This window comes from Atractosteus spatula, chromosome 8, assembly GCF_055471065.1.
Source record: "Atractosteus spatula isolate fAtrSpa1 chromosome 8, fAtrSpa1.hap1, whole genome shotgun sequence".
Lineage (NCBI taxonomy): Eukaryota > Metazoa > Chordata > Actinopteri > Semionotiformes > Lepisosteidae > Atractosteus > Atractosteus spatula.
The window spans coordinates 28,021,130-28,041,082 of record NC_142713.1 but is presented as its reverse complement, the minus strand read 5'-3'; the positions used below and the strand labels follow the sequence as shown (position 1 = coordinate 28,041,082).

The 19,953-nt window shown below is 37.8% G+C and overlaps 1 protein-coding gene across 2 annotated transcripts in view; it reads left to right on the top strand.

Moving 5' to 3' along the window:
• Positions 1–19,720, top strand: part of cnot2 (CCR4-NOT transcription complex, subunit 2) — an 85,277-nt gene extending 65,557 nt beyond the window's left edge. For both annotated transcript variants that reach the window (XM_088922976.1, XM_088922977.1), the window contains 7 exons: positions 2,615–2,735; positions 5,176–5,332; positions 7,905–7,966; positions 8,062–8,111; positions 10,143–10,243; positions 14,472–14,616; positions 18,481–19,720. In XM_088922976.1, coding sequence (XP_088779102.1) covers positions 2,615–2,735; positions 5,176–5,332; positions 7,905–7,966; positions 8,062–8,111; positions 10,143–10,243; positions 14,472–14,616; positions 18,481–18,567 — 723 coding nt within the window. In that variant the 3' untranslated portion in view covers positions 18,568–19,720. The remainder of the gene's footprint in view (positions 1–2,614; positions 2,736–5,175; positions 5,333–7,904; positions 7,967–8,061; positions 8,112–10,142; positions 10,244–14,471; positions 14,617–18,480) is intronic.
• The last annotated feature ends 233 nt before the right edge of the window (positions 19,721–19,953 follow it).

Here is a 19,953-nt window from a genome sequence, read left to right as displayed (position 1 = left end):
AGCTGTCCATTATCCTGCTTTTAGCCAGCATTATGTATTTTTTTCAAAAGCTGGGCAAAATGAAGGCATTTTACTAAACGCAGCTTTCTCATTGGTGGTGCTTCACTATAATCTTTCTTCAGCTTTTGTGTAATATCCTCCATGGTTCCTGGATTGTATGGGATGGATTCACTCTTGACTAAAATACAAGACATTCAATATCTGTTCATTTCAGTGCAATTCAGTACTGAATTAAATAAAATATAAATATGCAACTGACAAGGTTAATGTTCAGACAAACAGTAACTGTAGCAGAATTCTCAAGAACAATATCGCTATTACAGCACAAACAAGATTAGCAGCTATTACTGTTTTTATACAATATGACAGGGGCATTTCCCTTACTATTAGCCTGCAAAACAACAGCATATTCTCAAAGCTGAAGACAATTTGGTCAGTGCAGGGATAATAGTAGTTAAAAGTGATGTTTTTTAAATATGGATGTAAGGTCTCTGCAGGGGAGAGGAAAAATGTAGAGAACCGAACACAACATGTGAAATGAAAGTCTTTACTAAGGCTTAATAGTAAACGGACTGTTCACCAACAAAGGCCAGCTAATTCATGTCACTTCTTTTTCTCAAGAGCAACATAATATATGTCACAGAAATCGGTTTTAATATGAACATTTTGGTCTCAGTGTTAGTGTATAAAGTTTAGCTTCACTTAAAATGATCTGTGGAGCACTGGCAGACAGTATGACTATCCTGATTACCAAAAAACTTCTTTTGAATGAGCAGTGATTTTTTCGTAACAGTATGAATGTATACACTCCAATGGTGCATATTAAGTATATAAAAATAATAGTCCTGGAATGCAGTACTGACTGTATTTGAACCTCCTATATCTACAGAAATCTCATGAAGTGATAACTATCTTTATACATGCATGTACGGATAAATTCAACATGTATGGGCATTATTTTTTTGTGTGAGGAATTTGTTGAAAAGATTCCAGATGCTATTACATATTTTTCTGTCCTTTTGTACAAATTTTTACAAGATATGCATATGCTGTTATTAAGCTAAGTCATTGATTAAGTTCTGTTGAGTTTTCCTAAATTTGGCAAGGGAAGTAGTAATTGACAATAGTTCAATGATGTGTCAATACATATTAGGTCTCTTAATGAGCAAAAATTTAAAGAGACTACAATATTATAGCCCTAGATGACAAACACAGTGGCTATTAATAGTAATTACCCCCCTTGACCTTTTTCACATTTTATTACGTTACTATATGGAATCATAATGTATTTCATTGGGAATTTTTGCCACTCATCAATACTAAACACTATAATACAAAGTTCTACAGATTCTCCTAAATTAATTATAAATGTAAAATAGAGCATAACCGATAGCATTAATATTCACCTCCTTTGCTATGACACACTTAAATAGACTGAGGTTCAACCAAGTGTCTTTAGAAGACAATCCATCCATATCCATTATGATATCCACACTATTGACAAGTTCTGGATTCTGTTAGACCTGGGTAGATCTGTATTTTAGCTGTGTAATTGACACTGTGTAGTACTTAATATTGAATAAGATGGGCTTTGGTAGTACTTTAAAATGAAAATGTACTGAAATTGATTTCCTGATTTAGGTTGTCATTGTTCAGAACTGGTTTCTTTCTGCCAGTGTTTTACCGTCACTAAAATACAAAGACTGCAAAAAAGTTTTGTTATTTAAAAGCAAACAAGCACGTCTTTATTTCAAACGGTTGGCACATCCTAACTGATTAGAATCCTTGTTGTATTCTTATTAATACGTTTGAAAGGCAATGAAATACCGAATGAAATTTGTGAGCTTGTTCCTGTTCTTTTTAGTTTTCCAAGAAAATGGCTTATTTGTGCTTGTGTGTTTCTGGAAATACATTAATTAGCTGTCAGTTCATCATTCACAAGGAGACATACAAGCTTCATTTTAAAAAATACAATTTTTAAAATTACAAATGGCACACTACGTTAGGTATTCCTAACTCCTAACCAAGACTGGAATCACTTAACTCCCCCCCAAAAAATAATTCAGACACATTAGGAAATATAAATACATTTAATAAACTTTCTGTGTTTACTGACTTGTGAATCAAGGGTGATTCCCTCTTTGGGAAAGCTTTTGAAACGGTGGCACTGAAAAGCTGCTACAAGGGTAAGAACTGGGTTGTTAGAAGATTGCAGGGGGGGCTTCAGTCAACACGGCGTATTGGCTGTGCCGAGACAAGGTGAAAATGTTTGTGCAGACTCCTCCATTTCACACTTGGCAGAAAGAAGCTGTTGAAAGTCCTATCAAGTCAGACCATCATAGACCCAATAGTGGCATTGTTCTGGTGAGCATTAGGCACTTGTACCATTTAGAGAAATAACGTTTGAATTTCCATATTATAAGGAAAAGCAAGGTTATGGGCAGCCTGTACAAGTACCTTTTGTTAATATAGTGTAAAAAGAAGCAAAACGAACTTTCAATACAGATTTGAAAACCTGCATAAATGGACCACAAAATAGTGGAGGTGGTGGGTATTGTAGATGAACAATCATTTCTAGCATTTATTTAAATGTATTTTCTTCCTCCAATTTTAGAATTTAAACTCGTCAAGCAAGAATGCGTCTAGTACAGATGGGCCCAAATTCCCTGGAGACAAAAGTTCAACAGCGCAAAACAACAACCAGCAGAAGAAAGGGATTCAGGTGTTACCCGACGGTAAGAGACTGGCCACAAGACTTGCGCCTGGTCAGGACAGCCAAAACACGCTGAGAGACCACTGGCTTTATTTCTCCTTTAATCATTCCTGGTGTTTGTTACTACAGTGTTTTGAATGTAGTACCAGGGTAGGTTGACTGTTAGTACAGTAATGCATCGAGCAAGTTGCAACTGCTGACAAGCAGTAATTTGGTCACACAGTTTTTAGTGCAGGTCTAAATTTTGAACATATTGCGTTACCACGTCAGGCGATAATAGGCAACTGTCCTATCATAATAAATAGATTGAAAATAGATGGACAGTTTGTGACTGCTGTTATATAGCTACAGAGAAAAGTATTTGATCACTCCAACATCTGAGGTAAAAGACTGCTTTTTTAAAATTGTCTGATTGTGCTGTTGAAATATTCAAAAATACATGTTTGCTTTAAAATAAAAACTCTATTTGAAATATGAAATCTATCATGAAAAACAAATTTCATACTTCAACAAAAATATTTGGAGAATCAGTATTTTGTGTGAAACCCCAATCATTACTGATTGGTTATTGACAATTGTCATTACCGAAGATGATCACCTAATAATTTTTGTAAAGTGGGATACGTAATTATCAAGTGCAAATTGGATTTTCCTGAATAAAATGCAAAAATGAATGTGACTAAAGACTACAATGGCCCCCTGATATACTTAGCGATACACAAAAAAAAGGAGAACCAACCAGTACAATTATAAAATGAGTTGATTTAAGGAAAAGTGCAGGACTATAGCAGCTAGCTGCAGGAGTGGAAGAAAAAGCAAAACAAAGGGGACAAATCATTTGGATCCCCTTCAGATTCCTTAGATTATTCTGAAAGACTTGACACAAGGACTGCAAAAGAAGAAAATACACAAACCAGCAATTCAGAGAAACTTAAAGATGGAGATTTTAAATGCAATATGTAAAAGAGCGCAATTTGGCATTTTTCATTCAGTGTTTGAAGAAGCCTGATTTCTTTTCAACCAATGTTTGTGAGTTAACCCTTAAATGTTTTGTCGCCAAGAAAGCCAACAGTATCTTGGGTGGAGGAAAATCCACCCATCCCAGTGTTAAACGTGAAGGATGTTGTTTCATGGATATGGACTTCTTTTTCCTTCCTGGGGCACCAGTAGCCAACGCAGTGGAGAAGTATCCGTGAATATATTGGAACAAGTAATAGGTTTATTTCATGCTGAAAAGAGAAGAAAGAAAACTCAACGTTTCGGCTGTGGAGCCTTCCGAAGAAGGAAAAAAACTATTACTTGTTCGTTTACAGCCTACGCATGCCGACGCAGCTACCCACCTAACTACGTGAATATATTGTGCTCTCTCGATATACTCTGCTAGAACACATGCTGGACCGAAATTTGTCACAGCAAGGAATTAATACCCAGCATTCTATGAAACCTGAAAATACGAAAATGAAGGCATGTTGCACAAATGAAAGATTACACTTTGTGGGATGGCCATCTCACACTCAAAATTTGAATCCCATTGAGAAGTTATGGATGGATTTAAAGGCACCAGTGAAAATCAGAAACCAAAAGCAATTGTGGCACTCAAAGCTTTATGTGTTGGAGAATGGGCTAAACTATCTCCAAAGAAGAACTGTACTGGTTTCAGAATAAAAGATCACAAGGTATACAGAAGTAATCAGGTAACAAAGAAAATACTGTAATAATATTTGCTCAAATAGTTCTGACAAAGTTTGAAATTAGTTTTGGGTTTTTTCGTGTGGTGTTTTACGGTTTCAGAGCCATGCTAAATCTCTGTATTAGTAGCACACTGTAATTCGGAGAACTTCCTTTTGTCAGTATGTTGAATTGCCCAAATACTTCTCTCTGTGTGTAAAGTGGCATTCTTTTCTCTTGTTCACTGTCAAAATCTTTAATGTGCAACCTTGGGATGTCCAAATACTTTTTGAACTTGAGAGCAGAAGTGTGGAGCAGTAGGTAGGGCTCTGGACTTGTAATTGGAAGGCTCTGGGTTCCAGTCCGAGGCAAGACACTGTTGCTGTACCCTTGAGCAAGGTACCTCACCTAAAAGCACTCCAGTAAAACACCAGGCTGTGTAAGTGGGTGTAAAGCATAGGGGGAAAATTTAGTCAGTTTTTAAATCTCACTTATCCCAGACCGTGTAGTTTAGTCAAGTGTGTCTCCCTCTAATTATAACCAGTGAAACTGGGCAAATGTTATTCGCACTGTTTAACCCAAGGAGAGAGCTTTATTGGTTAATTTAATAGAGGGGATTGCTGAATTCTGAAGCAAAGTAAATTAAGGTATTTGTTCGCATTTTAGGGACTGTGAAAACCAGTTCAGCATAATCTTCAACTGTTTGTCAACTGGACTTATCCGACGTGATAATACAAAAATTGTATTACATGATTAAAAAAGAGTATAATTCTGCCAATATGTTGACCCTCCAGGTCGGGTGACAAACATTCCTTCAGGAATGGTAACGGACCAGTTTGGGATGATTGGTTTGTTAACATTCATCCGGGCGGCAGAGACGGATCCAGGGATGGTACACCTTGCATTAGGAAGTGACTTGACAACACTAGGGCTCAATCTCAACTCTCCAGAGTAAGTATCATCTGAGGATCTGCAATAGAACCACTGACTGTTTGCACCATGTTACAGAAATTGGTATTCATCTTTTTCATGGGTTGATCATTAGGAATTTTTAGGGTTAGATTTAGAGATCATTAGGACTAAGTTTTTAATCAAAATAAAAAGAAGCATCAGTTACATTAAGAATGAATACTACCCATTAACCTTTTAATCACAAATCACCTAAATACACCATCTTTGAAAGATCAGAGAAAGTCAGAGGTATGCCTAATGTTAAGCAACACCAGATTTGTTTTCAAGACCGTGTGTTTAACCATGATCTAGGGTTCTCAGTCCCTGAAATTGATCACTTTCCAATGATTTTTTTTGCTTTACTGCCTTAAAATGTTGTTTTCCTTCGAGTGAGAACAACAACACGCAAATGTAAAAAAATAACATTTGGTGCTTTTTTGCTGGCAGCAGGCATTTGTGAAACAGTTCATTGAAGTTCTAAATGCACCCCCCCCCCCCTTCAGACACGGATAACTACTGCCACAGACAAGTCAAAGCTTCTTTTCTAAGTACTGTATAAACCTTAATGGTAAATTCTGAAACCGTAATTCAAATACAGAGCATTAAGGACTGGTACAGAAGGAATTATCAAAGATTATATTGCAGATTTTGGCTATACTGAGTCTGAGCTGAAAGCAAAACAACTAACTGGTTGGTAAAAAAAATGGTTTCTAATCTCTTGTTCTTCTCGGGTTGTATGGATTAAGAAAAGAAATGCATACGTACTGTGTGAAAGGATCAATTTTCTATCAAGGATTTAACACCACATTTTTTAACTGATGCGGACTGAAGGACTCTATAGAGGATTAAGGGATCGTTTTTAGACAGTCGGGTAGCAGGTTTTAGCTCTTATCAAGATAAAATTGAGCTTTCAGTCTCCTGGGCACAATTTATCTTATACTGTGTTTTTGCTCACCCTGCTGGTAATTGTCACGCAGTGTGTAAAGATTAATTTTAATCTCTTGTTCTCATCTAATGCTCTGTTTTTTAATCTGTCCTTTCACACAGTGGGGTCATACTGCCCTAACAGATTTATTCGGCCTGCTTTGATACAGCAAAAAACTATAACTAAACCTCCCGTGTTCACTTGCCCCCAAATACAACAGAAATCCAGAAAAGCGTTACATTTTACCAGTATTGATTTTTTCAAGGCGGTGCTGTATTTCTGAAATCAGACAACCAATATTTGATATTAATCATCAATATTTCACTTTTCTCTAAAACTATGACGTTGCTAGATGGTAGAAATACAAAACTCTTAGGAGCACATTTTGTAAGGATGGCATTGAGTGTTAAGATTATTGCTGTCAGTCGTGGGCAGAAAGTGTGTTGTTGTTAGAGCATGAGCTACAGTTCTTTGAAGTCCTTACAGATTTTACAAGTGTTTAGTTTTTCAAATTTAAATTGCTTTTTAAAAGTGCTTTTGCTTTGCCCTGCTGCCCCATGTTCTACCAGTGCAGGGCACTGCCTCCTCTTCAGGGCACTGCCTGGACTTAGTGCCCGGTTTTCCTGTTTCAATACATCTGATAGCAATGAAGTGCATTGCTAGTACGATAGAAATAGTTATAGAATTGATATAACTACCTAAAGCACTAATGAAATTTAAAAAATGATCTATTGGCTAAGTTCTATGAAGTAAATAAGGAATTTAAAAAATTATCAACTTTTCTAAATGTACAGATCCTTGTCATAGGTAGAGATTTTTTTCTACACACAAAATGTCTTAAACGTCAAGTTACTTGTGTGTTTACTGAATTTTTAAAAAAGTTTTTATTCAAATGCATGGTGTAAAAAAATTTTCTTGTCTCCAAGGTAAAGATAAAAGCTTAATCTGGAGTGAGCTGTTTGTGCCAATTTTCTATACTGAAATACAGAAAGAATCTGTGAGTGAATAGCAGCGTGGTTGGGAAAGGAATATAATTGAAATCTGACAGCCAGTAAATACAAAGGGGAGCTGCCTCATAGTTGAAAGCATTGAAAGATGGCAGGGATGTCTGCCTTAAAGTGCCAAGTGTGGTTCTAGGTAATTGGCCCTTTTAAAGTGACTTTTTAAGACCTGGTATGAGTCAAGACATGCAGAGCTTCTGCGTCCAGTAAGAGAGTGTCTCAAAGTTGAAGGTACTTGAGCAACAAAGGATGAGCACATCATTGACTTCCTGGATACTGATACTGCCTAGTTTCTAATTCTTTGCTACTCTAGAGAGACTGGGTCCAGTGTATATGTCTGAAAGGTCTGGATATTCTGTGCTCTGTGGGTGAATCTGTTACATTCCAGCAGACAGCACTGGTTCACCCATTTTTGGCAGAACAAAGGTTTGTGCTGGTGGACAAATTGCTACAGTTTAGTAAAAAAAATTGCAATATACTAGGAAATCAAAATCCATTTAAATCACTGTCAGATCAAGCTTTCGAACCAGGGATCAGAAATCATTCTTTTACTCATTGTATGATGTGTTCTATTGTAGATGAATTTAACTCTTGTCTTGTTAATTGAAATGGGAAAGAGTAAAACCTTTTTTTAAACCTCTTACAGAAATCTCTACCCTAAGTTTGCATCTCCATGGGCATCAGCACCTTGTCGACCTCAGGATATTGGTGAGTGGCACGGAAACCTGGTGACTCAACATGGAATAATGCAGATTTCCACCATGCTTCACGTTGACAACTTGCCCTTTCTGGTTCTCTTTCAGACTTCCATGTTCCATCTGAGTATTTAACGAACATTCACATAAGGGATAAGGTAAGTGCTGCCAAGCTGAGCAAATTGGTTCGTAGGTTTTCAGTTTGAATATGAATCATAGTGATTCTGCACTTCAGTTGTCTGGATGATGTGATGTGATCATGTTTACTTTTATTTATCCAATACATTTGCATGTTCAGTTTAATGCACGATGTTTTGGGTGTAGTTCTTGTTTGAATGCCTTAAACGTTTAAGTTTTTGCTTTTATATAAAGAATACGGTTTGTCACAACATTAACTATTTTATGCAACAGTAAAATAGGTAAGTGGCAGAGACCCATTTAGCTAATGTCTGCCTGGGATTTCCACCCCTTAAACATTTTGTTATATCTCTGCAGCAGAACATAGCATGAGCCTGGTTCAGGTCTTAAACCCCCTTGGCTTTGAGTGTGAACAGTCAAATTTCTTATATTTCTTAATGTGTCCACTCAGCAGACAAACATGAAAAAAAAACAGCAGGCGGAAATGTTGTTTTGGTCTTCAGAGGTCAGAATTTTCCATTCTAGGCCTGGAAATGTCCTGGGAATGATTTGAAAACCTTGTTCTAGGTGACTACTAGCTTGGATAAAAATCTGTGACAAATTGATCAATTAGAAAAAAATCGACACCATGTTTTGTGAAGACTGGACCTTCTGACTGAAATTTCACGCATATAATAAAAAATCATAACAATATTGAAAATAATAACAATAAAAACCATTGCAATTGATATAAAAACCTTTAGACACTGCTAGAGAGCCTTTATCTGCTGTTATGCGATGGAAAAAAAACCTCAGAGTTGCCTTCTGGTGTGGAAAAAAAGGAGCACTGATAAGAAACTGATAAAAAACCGATTGATTACCCCTTCTGAGTCAATGATTGACAGCTAAAAGGCAGGCGGAGTGCAGCCTGAGGCTTCTAGAGTCTTACCCCCTAAGGGCTCTGAATGGCTGAAAATACAATGAATGACAGCTTTTTATCAATCAGATCGCCTTATTTCTGGTTGTCCTGCTTCAAACATTTACTACAAAGTCAATAACGTTCAATAGCCTCCAGGTCTGGAGATAATCTAGTTTTTCTACAATTTCTAAAAATGGTGTTGTGAAGCCCTAGTTGAACACTTTTGGATTGATAAAAGGTTTTCTGTAAAGGTTTTGTGGTTTTGGTGATATAAAATAATGAAGCGAGACAGAACTTTTGAAGCAACCTTTCTTAAAAAGTGGCGTATATGCACACGTCCAGCCAAGACAGCATAGAGGATACTGTACATGAGAAAGCTTATTCATTATGAGGCTTTTGAAAACAGACATTTACAATGCTCACAAAATGCTACCATAAGCATTCATTTTGGGACTGTGCATTAAATTTACAATTTTAGTTTTAAATGTTGCGAACAGTGACATCCTGGGCTGTATTGTTACAGTTTCCACTTCCTTGTGTTTAGCTATTGACCTCTCTTCTTTTATCGCACATTAGAAACCCACATTTTTGCACAGAAAGTAATTCTAAACTGGAAGAACAGGAAAATGCATCACATGAGCAATGGTTTAGCTTAGTGGTGCAGCATGCATCTTTTGAAAAACTTACTGGCTCTTTAACAAATAATTCTAATGAATTGCAATGTGCTCAGTGTTTTAGAATCAATTTTTCACTTACCTTCAATCAGAAGTGTTGATCGTCTGCTTCCAACACTTTAAAGTATAAGTATTTGATGCTACAGGTGGTGTTTTTTATTTCTGTTTTTTTATTCTTTGTCTTTTTTAATACATATTTTCACTAGTATAAAATGTATATCCCTTTTATGTTTTATCTGTTGTTTAACATAAGAATGCACAACAGGTATTGTTTTAAGTCAGTAAGATATATTTTTTTCCCTACTTGCAAGCACAGCCATTTAAAACTTGTTGTAAACTTATAATTAAAACTTGTCTTTCTGTGGTATTAATGCCTTGATGGGTTTTGATCATATCAAAAGCAAGGAAAAGCAATGTAAACATTTTAACATGAGTGCACCACTGTTTTAACATTGTCTTGTTGCCTCTCATCTGCACAGCTGGCTGCAATAAAACTTTCGCGGTATGGAGAAGACCTGCTTTTTTACTTGTACTACATGAACGGAGGAGACCTCTTACAACTTCTAGCAGCAGTTGAGCTGTATGTATTAAAGTTTATCTACGGACAGTTTTTCCATACAATGTTGTGCTCTGATTTGTGCTCTTTCTTTCCCTTAAAGAGGGTAAGCTGTTTCAAAATGTCTCCTGTGGCTCCTGTTTGTGGCTGCAAGATGGTTTTGCTGGTCTCTGATATCCCATTTCCAATAAAATGATTTCGCCTCAACTCCACCTGTAGTTTCTGGTCAGTGCCAAGAGCTGTTCAGCTTCAGCTATACAGTCCTGTTAAACACCTGACTTGCTGGTGGTCGGTTCACCCAGTAGAACCTTTAACCATTAAACCATTAACCCTCCACAGTATGGTGTTTTAATGCAAATCAAGTAAACATTGCTTTAAACACTTTTCAAACATAATGAACAACCTAGGTGTGTCTTAAAAAATAAAAGTATATTGAGTTTGTAAATTTTAGAATGCAGATTTCAGTTTGGTACACATCTAAGAAACACACCAGGTGAAAAAGCCTGAGGTATGTCACATCTCTGAGAAGTTTGGGGGTGAGATTTGTATGCAATCCTGCATTCTGAGTTTTTGTAATGAAATCATGCCTTGATCCAATGCTTTATTTGACAACTCGGGCTGCGAGAAAAATAAATGGAAAAAAAGCATCATTGCTGGTTTGCCCCAGTGGTGCCTGGAGTTGAGTGGCACTTAAAATAGGGTGCACGTGTCCGGTGTCGTTTCTGAGCCACACTCTTGATCCTGAGTCTTGAGTCGCAAATGTCTCGGCACATTGAATAAGTAAGGCTGTGCTGGGAAGGTAACTGCATACAGCAACTTTTCAAGCTCATTGCTGTGCACTTTACTGATACCCAGTCAAGTGCACAAGCCCTGTGTGTCCTGGAGATACCTGGAGACCTGCAGTCAGCTGGCTTTTAAGATGTTGACAATGGGAAAAGGAAATTACTTGAATACAGTGTAGTATGTAATTACACAGTTGTTGAAAGCTGTTAAGGTTTATTTCAATTAACTATATAGAGTGCCCTAAAGATGTATTCGTACTCCAGTGGAATAGGAACAATAACATCATATAACAGAATGAGTTTCTGATGTGCCTTGTATAAAGCAATTCTAAAAATGTTTTAACATAATAGCATTGCACAGAGAAACTTGTTTATCAGAAATAATTGAATTCCAGAAAACACAAAGGTCACCTTTTTTCACATCACTAAGTATTCCTTTAAATAAAATCCAACAAAAACAAATGTACAAAAACATTTTGATCTTTGGAAGCCTCCAAGTGCTTTCTGTGTCCCTGGGGCTAAATTAGGAGGTAAGACATAGAAAACTTTGTTATACCATGTACCATCATGGTTAAAGTGCGAGAGCTATTTGAAAACTGCAGGTCAATATTCATTAACCTGATGTTGGGAGATGGCTATAAAGGAATTCTCAAAAAGTTGAATCTACCACTTTTCAGTCTAGTGTCCATTATTAAGAAGTTTTTTTCTGGACTTCATTACAAATATGCCTTTGTTCTGTTCTATGTATATAGCAGTATGACATTTTTTTTCACCTGACCACATTATTTTATCTCATCCATAATTTTTGCTTTTATAAAAACATTTTCCTCTTTCATTGGTTTTACAAACTAATCCAGAGGGCACTGTTAAAAAGAGGGCAAAAGAATAAGAGAATAAGTATGGATAAGTTGTCTACATAGTTTGATGATAGGGTTATTTTAACTTTAAAAAAATGAAAGCGTAATGGAAATATTCTAAGCATTAAGTATTCTGAACACCGTTTCTTGCATAAATGTGAAATGTTCATGGTTTTGATTCTCCTTTGAAGTTTCAGAATTCCCAGTCTGAACATGCTAACTTTGTGTTGTTTGACCTTTGTTTGGATTGTGAGGCTGGGTGCTGATGCAGTTATATTTTATTGATGATATAAGCACCACGTTGTGTATTAATGTGTGCGTGTTGGTTTAATGATTTCCCCTTCAGTTACTGTGGGGATCTACGGTGCTTTGGAGAATGTGTTGGCTTTTAGCCTCTATTAACCTTTTTTTCCTTATTCGAAACAATGCACTGACATGGACGAGTTGGATTATGCATGATCAAATACAGTATAAGACTTAACACCTTAATGAGAGTATTTTTTAAATAAAAAGACTTTAGCGGTGATTTATTGATACATTTTCTGAAGCGTTTGTCTTAAACTGTTTACTTACTATTCGTACTCCTCTCTCCTTTAGACCTATGTTTTGAAATGCAGATTATTTCTACAAAGTGCAAGCTTCCAAATATTATTACACGTTGATTCAAATCAAGAATGAACTTGATTCTGCTTGGATAAGCATTACATTTTTACTGTGCCTCTCAAAAGTATTCAGACCTTTTTAGTGGTATCCCATTTTGAGAAATTACAAAATAATTTTACATTTGTGTTTTAAACAATATTTCATTCAAAATCTGACGGTTTAAGCTGAAGAAAATGACAGTACATATGTCTTCCAAAAAAAAGAAAAATATGGATTGCATAACTATTAACACCAGTGAATATAAGGTGGAAGCACCTTTGGCAGCAGTTATAACTACAAGTCTTTTTGGTCTCTACCCGCTGCACAGTGGCTTTGTGTAATCTGTGCCCATTCTTCTTGGCGGATTTGCTTCAACTCTCCCATGTTGCATTGAGGAGCCTTTCTAAATGTTCTCAATAGGATTCAAGTCAGGACTTTGACTGGGCTGCCCTAAGCCTTTTACTTTCTCCTGAGTGCTTGCTAAGCCCCTCCAGTGTAGCTTTGGCCTTGTGCTTTGGGTCATTGTCCTGCTGAAATCTGCCAGTACTTTGCTCCATCAAAGTTCCCATCAGTTTTGATAAGCTTCCCAGTCCCTGCTGATGGGAAGCAGGTCTAGAACATGAAGCTGCCAACACCATGCTTGACAGCAGGGATTGGGGTTGACTGAGTGATTGACATTTTCTCTCTCTCTGCATTTGAACTTAGTAGCTCTTCCTCCTTCCAGTCAGGGGTCACAGCCAGACCTTGGCAGTGTCTTGGTGGTGTGATGCATTCTGTTTCTTCACGGTGTTCAAAGGAATATGCAGCGTTTTTATACCATTCTCCTGATCTGTGCTTTTCTGCAATTTATCTCTATGCTGTTTTGAAAGCTCCTTAGTCTTAATGGCTGAATCCCTTCTTGAAATTCTTTACCAGACTTAGAGGGGTAGTTACATGATATTATTGCACATGGAGGCCACTTATCTTATTTCATGGTTTTTAAGGTAATTTTGTGCACTTTGGGTTTTTCACAGCAAAGAGATTGAATATTTTTGCAATCTTGACATTTCCATTTTTTATCTAAGCATTTGTTTTTGCTTTTATTTTTTGAATGTGTGGGATAGTTTGTGCATATAACAAAGCAGCATCATTACAAGCTTTAAAGCAACAAAATGTGAAAACTGAAAAGGTGTGCATACTTTTAGAAGGCACTCTATGACATTTATTGAGGAAACTCCCTTCATATAGGGGGTTATAATGCTTCTTAAACCTTTTCTTTATTGTGAATCAAAGACTGAGGATTTCAGGTAGTTGCTATCTTTTTGTACCGTTTACAGACTGATGAATAAAGCCATTGATTTTAACTAAAACACTGGAAGACTTAGGAGCACTGCCATGATAGGACAGACCGGAGTTTGAAAATATGCATGCAGATTCATAATGTGACACTGACATCAAATTCTAACTCAATCTCTAATTGCTCCCTGTACCTTCCTGTTGCTCTGCCAAGTGGTGGATGACAACCTATGAATAACCTGGAAATGGACCACCTGAACTCAAAAAATCAATTTTAACGTCTAGAATTTTATTCCAGGTACAATACCAAAATGTTAGCAAAAAATGTTATCTTGATCCAAATCCCTGCTTTCATTGGTTTTTGAAAAACCGATTGTTATTAAACAAAAAAAGCAAAAATGACTTGTATAAGGTTTAAACACTTAAATTTCTTAAGTGTGGGGACCAAAAAAGGATTTAAATTAGGTGGCAGCCTGGCTAGTTATACTCACCCAGGTTTTTTGAACGTTTTTTGAGAGTTTTATGCAGCGCAAACTTATTTTATAGCATTCTCTTGTCCCCAGGTGTCTTGGAGAGTACTTTTTGGGGTTTTTGCACCATGTTTAAGTCATATGAAATTAGAGAGCAGCTGTACTGAAAATTTTTGCCTAGGTTACCATTCATTTAGCAGCTTTTGTTTTGTTGCCTTTTTTGAAGATTCAACCGAGACTGGAGGTACCACAAAGAAGAGAGAGTGTGGATCACAAGGGCGCCGGGAATGGAGCCAACAATAAAGACCAACACTTATGAGAGGGGGACATACTACTTCTTTGACTGTCTTAACTGGAGGAAGGTAGCTAAGGTAAAGGTATTGGTTTGAGTATCCACTACCTTTATATACTAACATTTCAATGGAAGACACTAGGTCATCTTTTTTTCTGATTGTGCGCTGCACTAACCCTGTAAGTCTTTAGCTGTGGGCCAGCCTGTAGTAGAGGTGTGTTATGTGTGTGTCCGATGTGCCACCTAGCATGTTTGTTTAGTGTGACCGTTAGCCGTGCTCATCTTATTACATACCTGGAGAGGTACATCAATACATTTACTTGCAGAGGAGCAAGTAAAGGTTCATTCTGCACTGATAACGTAGAAAAAGAGAAACATCTGCAGCACTCGAGAGAAGGCTTAACAGCCAAAACGCCATTCTTACTTTTTTCAACTTTTTAGTGTAGAACGTGCCTTTAGTTATTATACTCCTGTGTTTGAAGCTTGTTAACCAATGTATGTTTACATTCACTTCTTTTCTGATCCCTCATTACCATGCCATCACATTAATGTTTCATATCTGTATACAATATTTGACATTCTAATGCATATTTTTCTTAGGCCTTTTTCTAGGAATACATGACTAACCTACAGGGGGCGGTTAAGAAAATAGAGACACCATTTTTAAGTCACTTAATAGGGCTTTGGTCCACCGTGTATGGTAGAATTGCCTGTATGTGCCACTATGAGAGTCTACCAGTGTCTGGAATCTTCCAGGAGGGATGCAGCACCATTGTTGTATGAGAAAGTTGATAAACTCACGCCTGGTTAATGGAGGTCCAAAACACTAACAGGCATCGTTCCACAATGTCCCATAAGTGCTTGATTGGGTTCTGATGTGGGGACTGCGAATGACGTACTGTATAGCTAGAATCAGTGTCACGCCCATCAAACCACAGGGTGACCACCTGCACATTGTCATCCTGGAAGACACCCCTCCAGGCAGGAAAGAAAAGCTGTAACACGGAGTGGAGATGATCACTCCATGTCATTAAGCAGTGAGTAACATTGATCTTGCCATTTGAAGGAATGAGAGCACATAAACCGTACCAGGACAATGTGCTCTTCAGAATTGCAGAACCAATGCAACCCTTTGCTTTTAGAACCAAGCACTGGATAGCACAGTTCTTCAGGTTGGTGCCACCTGATCCATTTAGCAAAAACATAGTGAAGGACGATTCATCTGACCATATCGCACTTTCCACTGTAGTAATCCATTGCCTGGACTCGCTTGCATTGCCAGGTGTGATGAGCTGTTCATGCACCGCAGTTCAACTGTAAGCTCCCATTCTGTGGAGGTCTTGGTGTTTATGTTGAAACTGACTGCGTGTGTCCCAGGTTGAAATATGCAATCAGCTATTCTGCAGTTGCTCGTTTGTTTTGTCTTGCACTTTGAATTAATATGCATAAATATCGCAGTCTTGGAGGATGTGCTTCTACACACTGTTGCACTTTGCTGATGATGTTTTTGCCTGGGAGGTCCATGCTGACGTGGCCTTAGAAATAGCTGCTCGTGAAACATCAGCAAGTTGAGCTGCCTTGGCCACTGAAGCTTCTGTCAAGCTCACTCCAACAATCGCCCCTCTTCAAAGTCACTGAGCTTTCTTGTTGTAGCCAGAATTATAGACGTCTAAGCTAGGCTGTTATTTTTTTAACGCATGAGCCACACCTATGTGGATGCCTTTGCTTTCAGTATATTTTCATTATGCTTTCAGGAATTATTAATCAAAGTTAAAATAAATGGGTTATTGCAGAGCTATGAACCTCTCTGCTGAGGTTTTAAAATCCATGGACATCCTGGAAGAAGTTAGTATTCCTGCTACAGGTTTTGGGGTTATACGGAGCAAAGTATTTTGCTGACATTAAAATTGTGTAGTTTTGGAAGGATTCTTTATATTTAAACTGTAGTCGTGAGTTTTGTTATTATAATGAATTTTGTTCTCACCCGGGGTGCAGACTATGCTGTAAAACTGGGAAATTAATTAGTAACTTCATGTACTTTATATTTCTATATATTTAAGTACATTTACATTTTGAAGTTCAAGACACTTTTCCTGTTTCACACATCTGTTGAATAACTTTTGTGGCCTGTGTAGGTCAGGTGATGCTTCGGGTTTCACAGTGGTTGGAGAAAGCTCAGTATGTTTTGATTTTCTTAATGTACTGGAACATGTTCCGAAACATCCATCAATTTTGTATCTGCTTCATCTGATACAGGGTTGTGGGAGCCGGAGACTGTCCCAGCAAGCAATAGGCACAAGACAGGCTACACACTGAACAGAATGGCAGGCCATCCTAGGGCACACAGAGATAAAAAACATGGACACACACTCACATCAGGGCTGAGTTTCCTCCAGTTAACCCTACCAGTGTGTCTTTGGACTGTGGGAGGAAACCAGAGCACCTGAAGGAAACCCAAACAAACATGAGGCGAACATACAAACTCTGCACAGATATCACCCAAGGTCTGAAATTGAACCCAGGGTCCCAGCACTACGTGGCACCAGTGCTAATCACCGCACCACCGTGCCACCCTGTTCTGAAACATTTGCTTCATATCCATTTCTTGTTCACTGTTTCTCCACCTTATTCTGGTCTGTTAAGATCTTGCGTGTGACCCGAGTGGAGTTGTTTTAATCCTTAAAGTGACTATTTGGACATCGAGGTAAAAAAAAATGGAGCAGGCTTTCAGCATTGACAGACTGAACTGTCTTTTCACCTGGAGAGTGTCGTTAAAATGCAGCAAACTGTTAAAAGATAAAAGAAAATGCCATTAATATTTCAACACTTTGGAAGAAAGCACGTGAAACAGCAGCTTGTTGCAGATTAGCAACTTTCCTAATCGGCTTCATCAGAAAGCCCAGGCACTTAAGTCTTCTCCTTGTTTCACAGTGTTTGGAATATGTCTGAGGCTCTGCTATAGAGCTTTCAGGCAATTGTATGATTTTTGGTGTCACATTTCAGAAATCAATGTAGTCTCAATCGATTTCTTCCCATGTTTCAGAGTGAGACCCTTTTAATTCCTTCTTCTACAATTTCTAGCTGCAGCAAAAATAGTAATGCTGGTAATGAATCAAGTGATGCATTTTGTTGGATGGGGTGTGAGCAAGTAATCTCTTTATCTTTTCTTAATTATTCTTCATGTATGGAGCATTTTTTAATTTTGTTACAAAAGTTCTGTGCTAGAAGCTTTTTATTCTTCTCTTTACAGTGTTAATAGCCAGATAAGGTACAGTTAACAATGGCAGATGCTACAGAATTCAATAGTACGTACACAACCTATAATCTGATATGAAGAGTTATGAGATGTTAGTTTTTAAATACAACGTATGGCTCGTTTTCATTCAAAGTACCCACTGTTGTAAAAGTGAGCATTTGAGCCCCTTCCTTATTCCCTGAGTATTTCTTTTTCTGCATGTTGGGCTTAGTGATGCAAGTCCTGCTTTCCCATAATTGAGCCAGTTCATTCTCTTCTGGTCACGTAAACAAGGTATAAATTTCACTTGCTTTTCTTATCACAGCCTGTACCTTATAAGCATTCTGACAACAGCTGGGTGGTTCTTCGCATGTCTCAGGAAAAGCAAGGGTCTTTTGCATCTAGATTTAAAACACTTAGGAGACTCTTCCAATGTAGCTATTGTACTTTATCCCTTAAAAAATACATCAGCAAGTCAAAAAGAGAAGTCAAAGCAGGACAGCAAGATTGCAGGCTCACTGGGGGGGGGTTTGCTTCTAATAATGAACAGGCTAATCACCTAGAGAGGACCGGCAGTGAGAGGATAAGTGTAGCATTCTCTAATACCCAAAATGTGTGGTAAAATGAAACTCCACTTTTTTTTTTACAGATACCTTTGTCACCTGGAAAGACGACTAAACAGTTTGTGTTGTGTGTGTTTGCTTTCAGGAGTTTCACCTGGAATATGACAAACTAGAAGAAAGGCCTCATGTGCCATCGACTTTCAACTATAACCCAGCTCAGCAAGCCTTCTAAAAGACTTCCCTGTTCATGGGGTATGGCTGTCTCAGCACATTACTCACTGAAACTGCAGAAACTGATGTGGCTCAGGCATCCTGGTTTTTATTCCTTGAGGATCTGGCAATTGACTTAGGCAGAGGGTTCACCATTTCGAGGGTCCTGCCTTATTGATTATGTGCTGCCCAACACCTAAGCTTCTTCTTTTATTTTTATTCCGTTTTTTTTTTTTTAGTTTGAGCAGGGTCTGAATTTTGTTTACGCCTCTTTTCAAATGCCCGTTTGTTCAAAGGCAGGAACACTGACAAAATAAAAAAAAAGGTTTATGCTTAATTTTCCAAAGTGTTAAAAAAAACCCAACAAAATAACAACAAAGACCAGAAAAAAATGCAATGTTCATTGTAGCACTATTGGTAATAAAAAACACAAAAATTGTTTGTGCATTTTTTATGTGAAGATACTTCTCGTATTTTGTTTGGAAAGATAAGCAGCCTGTACACTTTTTTTTCGTTATTTTTTTTTCCTCCACCTCTTCCCTTACCCTCCTTTGCAAATCCCTCTCCCTGCCCCAACCCGTTCCCACACCTTTCTTGAAGGGCGATTTCTGCCTAGCTTAATACGAGACTGTTTGAGTGAACGTTATTGCTGCAACGTCTGGACAGCTCTCCAGGGTTGTGCATTACTGAGCTTCATCGTTCCAGAATGAGCAAAACACTGTCCAGTCTTTGTTACGATTTTGTAATAAACGTGTACATTTTTTTAATTTTTGGACATCACATGAATAAAGATATGTATGTACGAATGTGTATATATTATATATATATGACATCTATTTTGGAAAATACTTGCCCTGCTGTACCTCATTTTTAGGAGGTGTGCATGGATGCAATACATGGAAACAGGACATTCTGGAACTGCTGGTCTGGGGACCATGGTGTCGCCCTGTGCACTTAAAACAAAACGGGCCAGATTTTCAGCAACCAAGGACATCCATACCCAACTGAACACAACGGGATTCGAGGAAGAGAACTGAGGCATTTCACTCTGGCTGTTTGCACAGCAGCATTTCATAGGAAAAAAAAAACAAATAAAAAAATAAACAGATCAATCTTGTATTTTCTGACCACGTTAAAGCTTCTTCTCTTTGTAATAAAGTAGAAAAGCTCTCCTGACTGCAGTGTTGAGTTTGATTTAAGAATGCTTGCCAAAAGTCACACTATTATGCATCCAGATATAGAGCACTGGGGGAGGGAGGTTCGGGGCTTACAGTATTGCAGGATGGGAAGAGACGAAGCCAGTGATTTTAGGACACGGTTGATGAATTTGACACTTGCTGAAAATGTTATAGAACTAGGTAGTAATTTGAACTCCCTCCCCTGACTCGACAGCTCTTTGGTCGTGGTG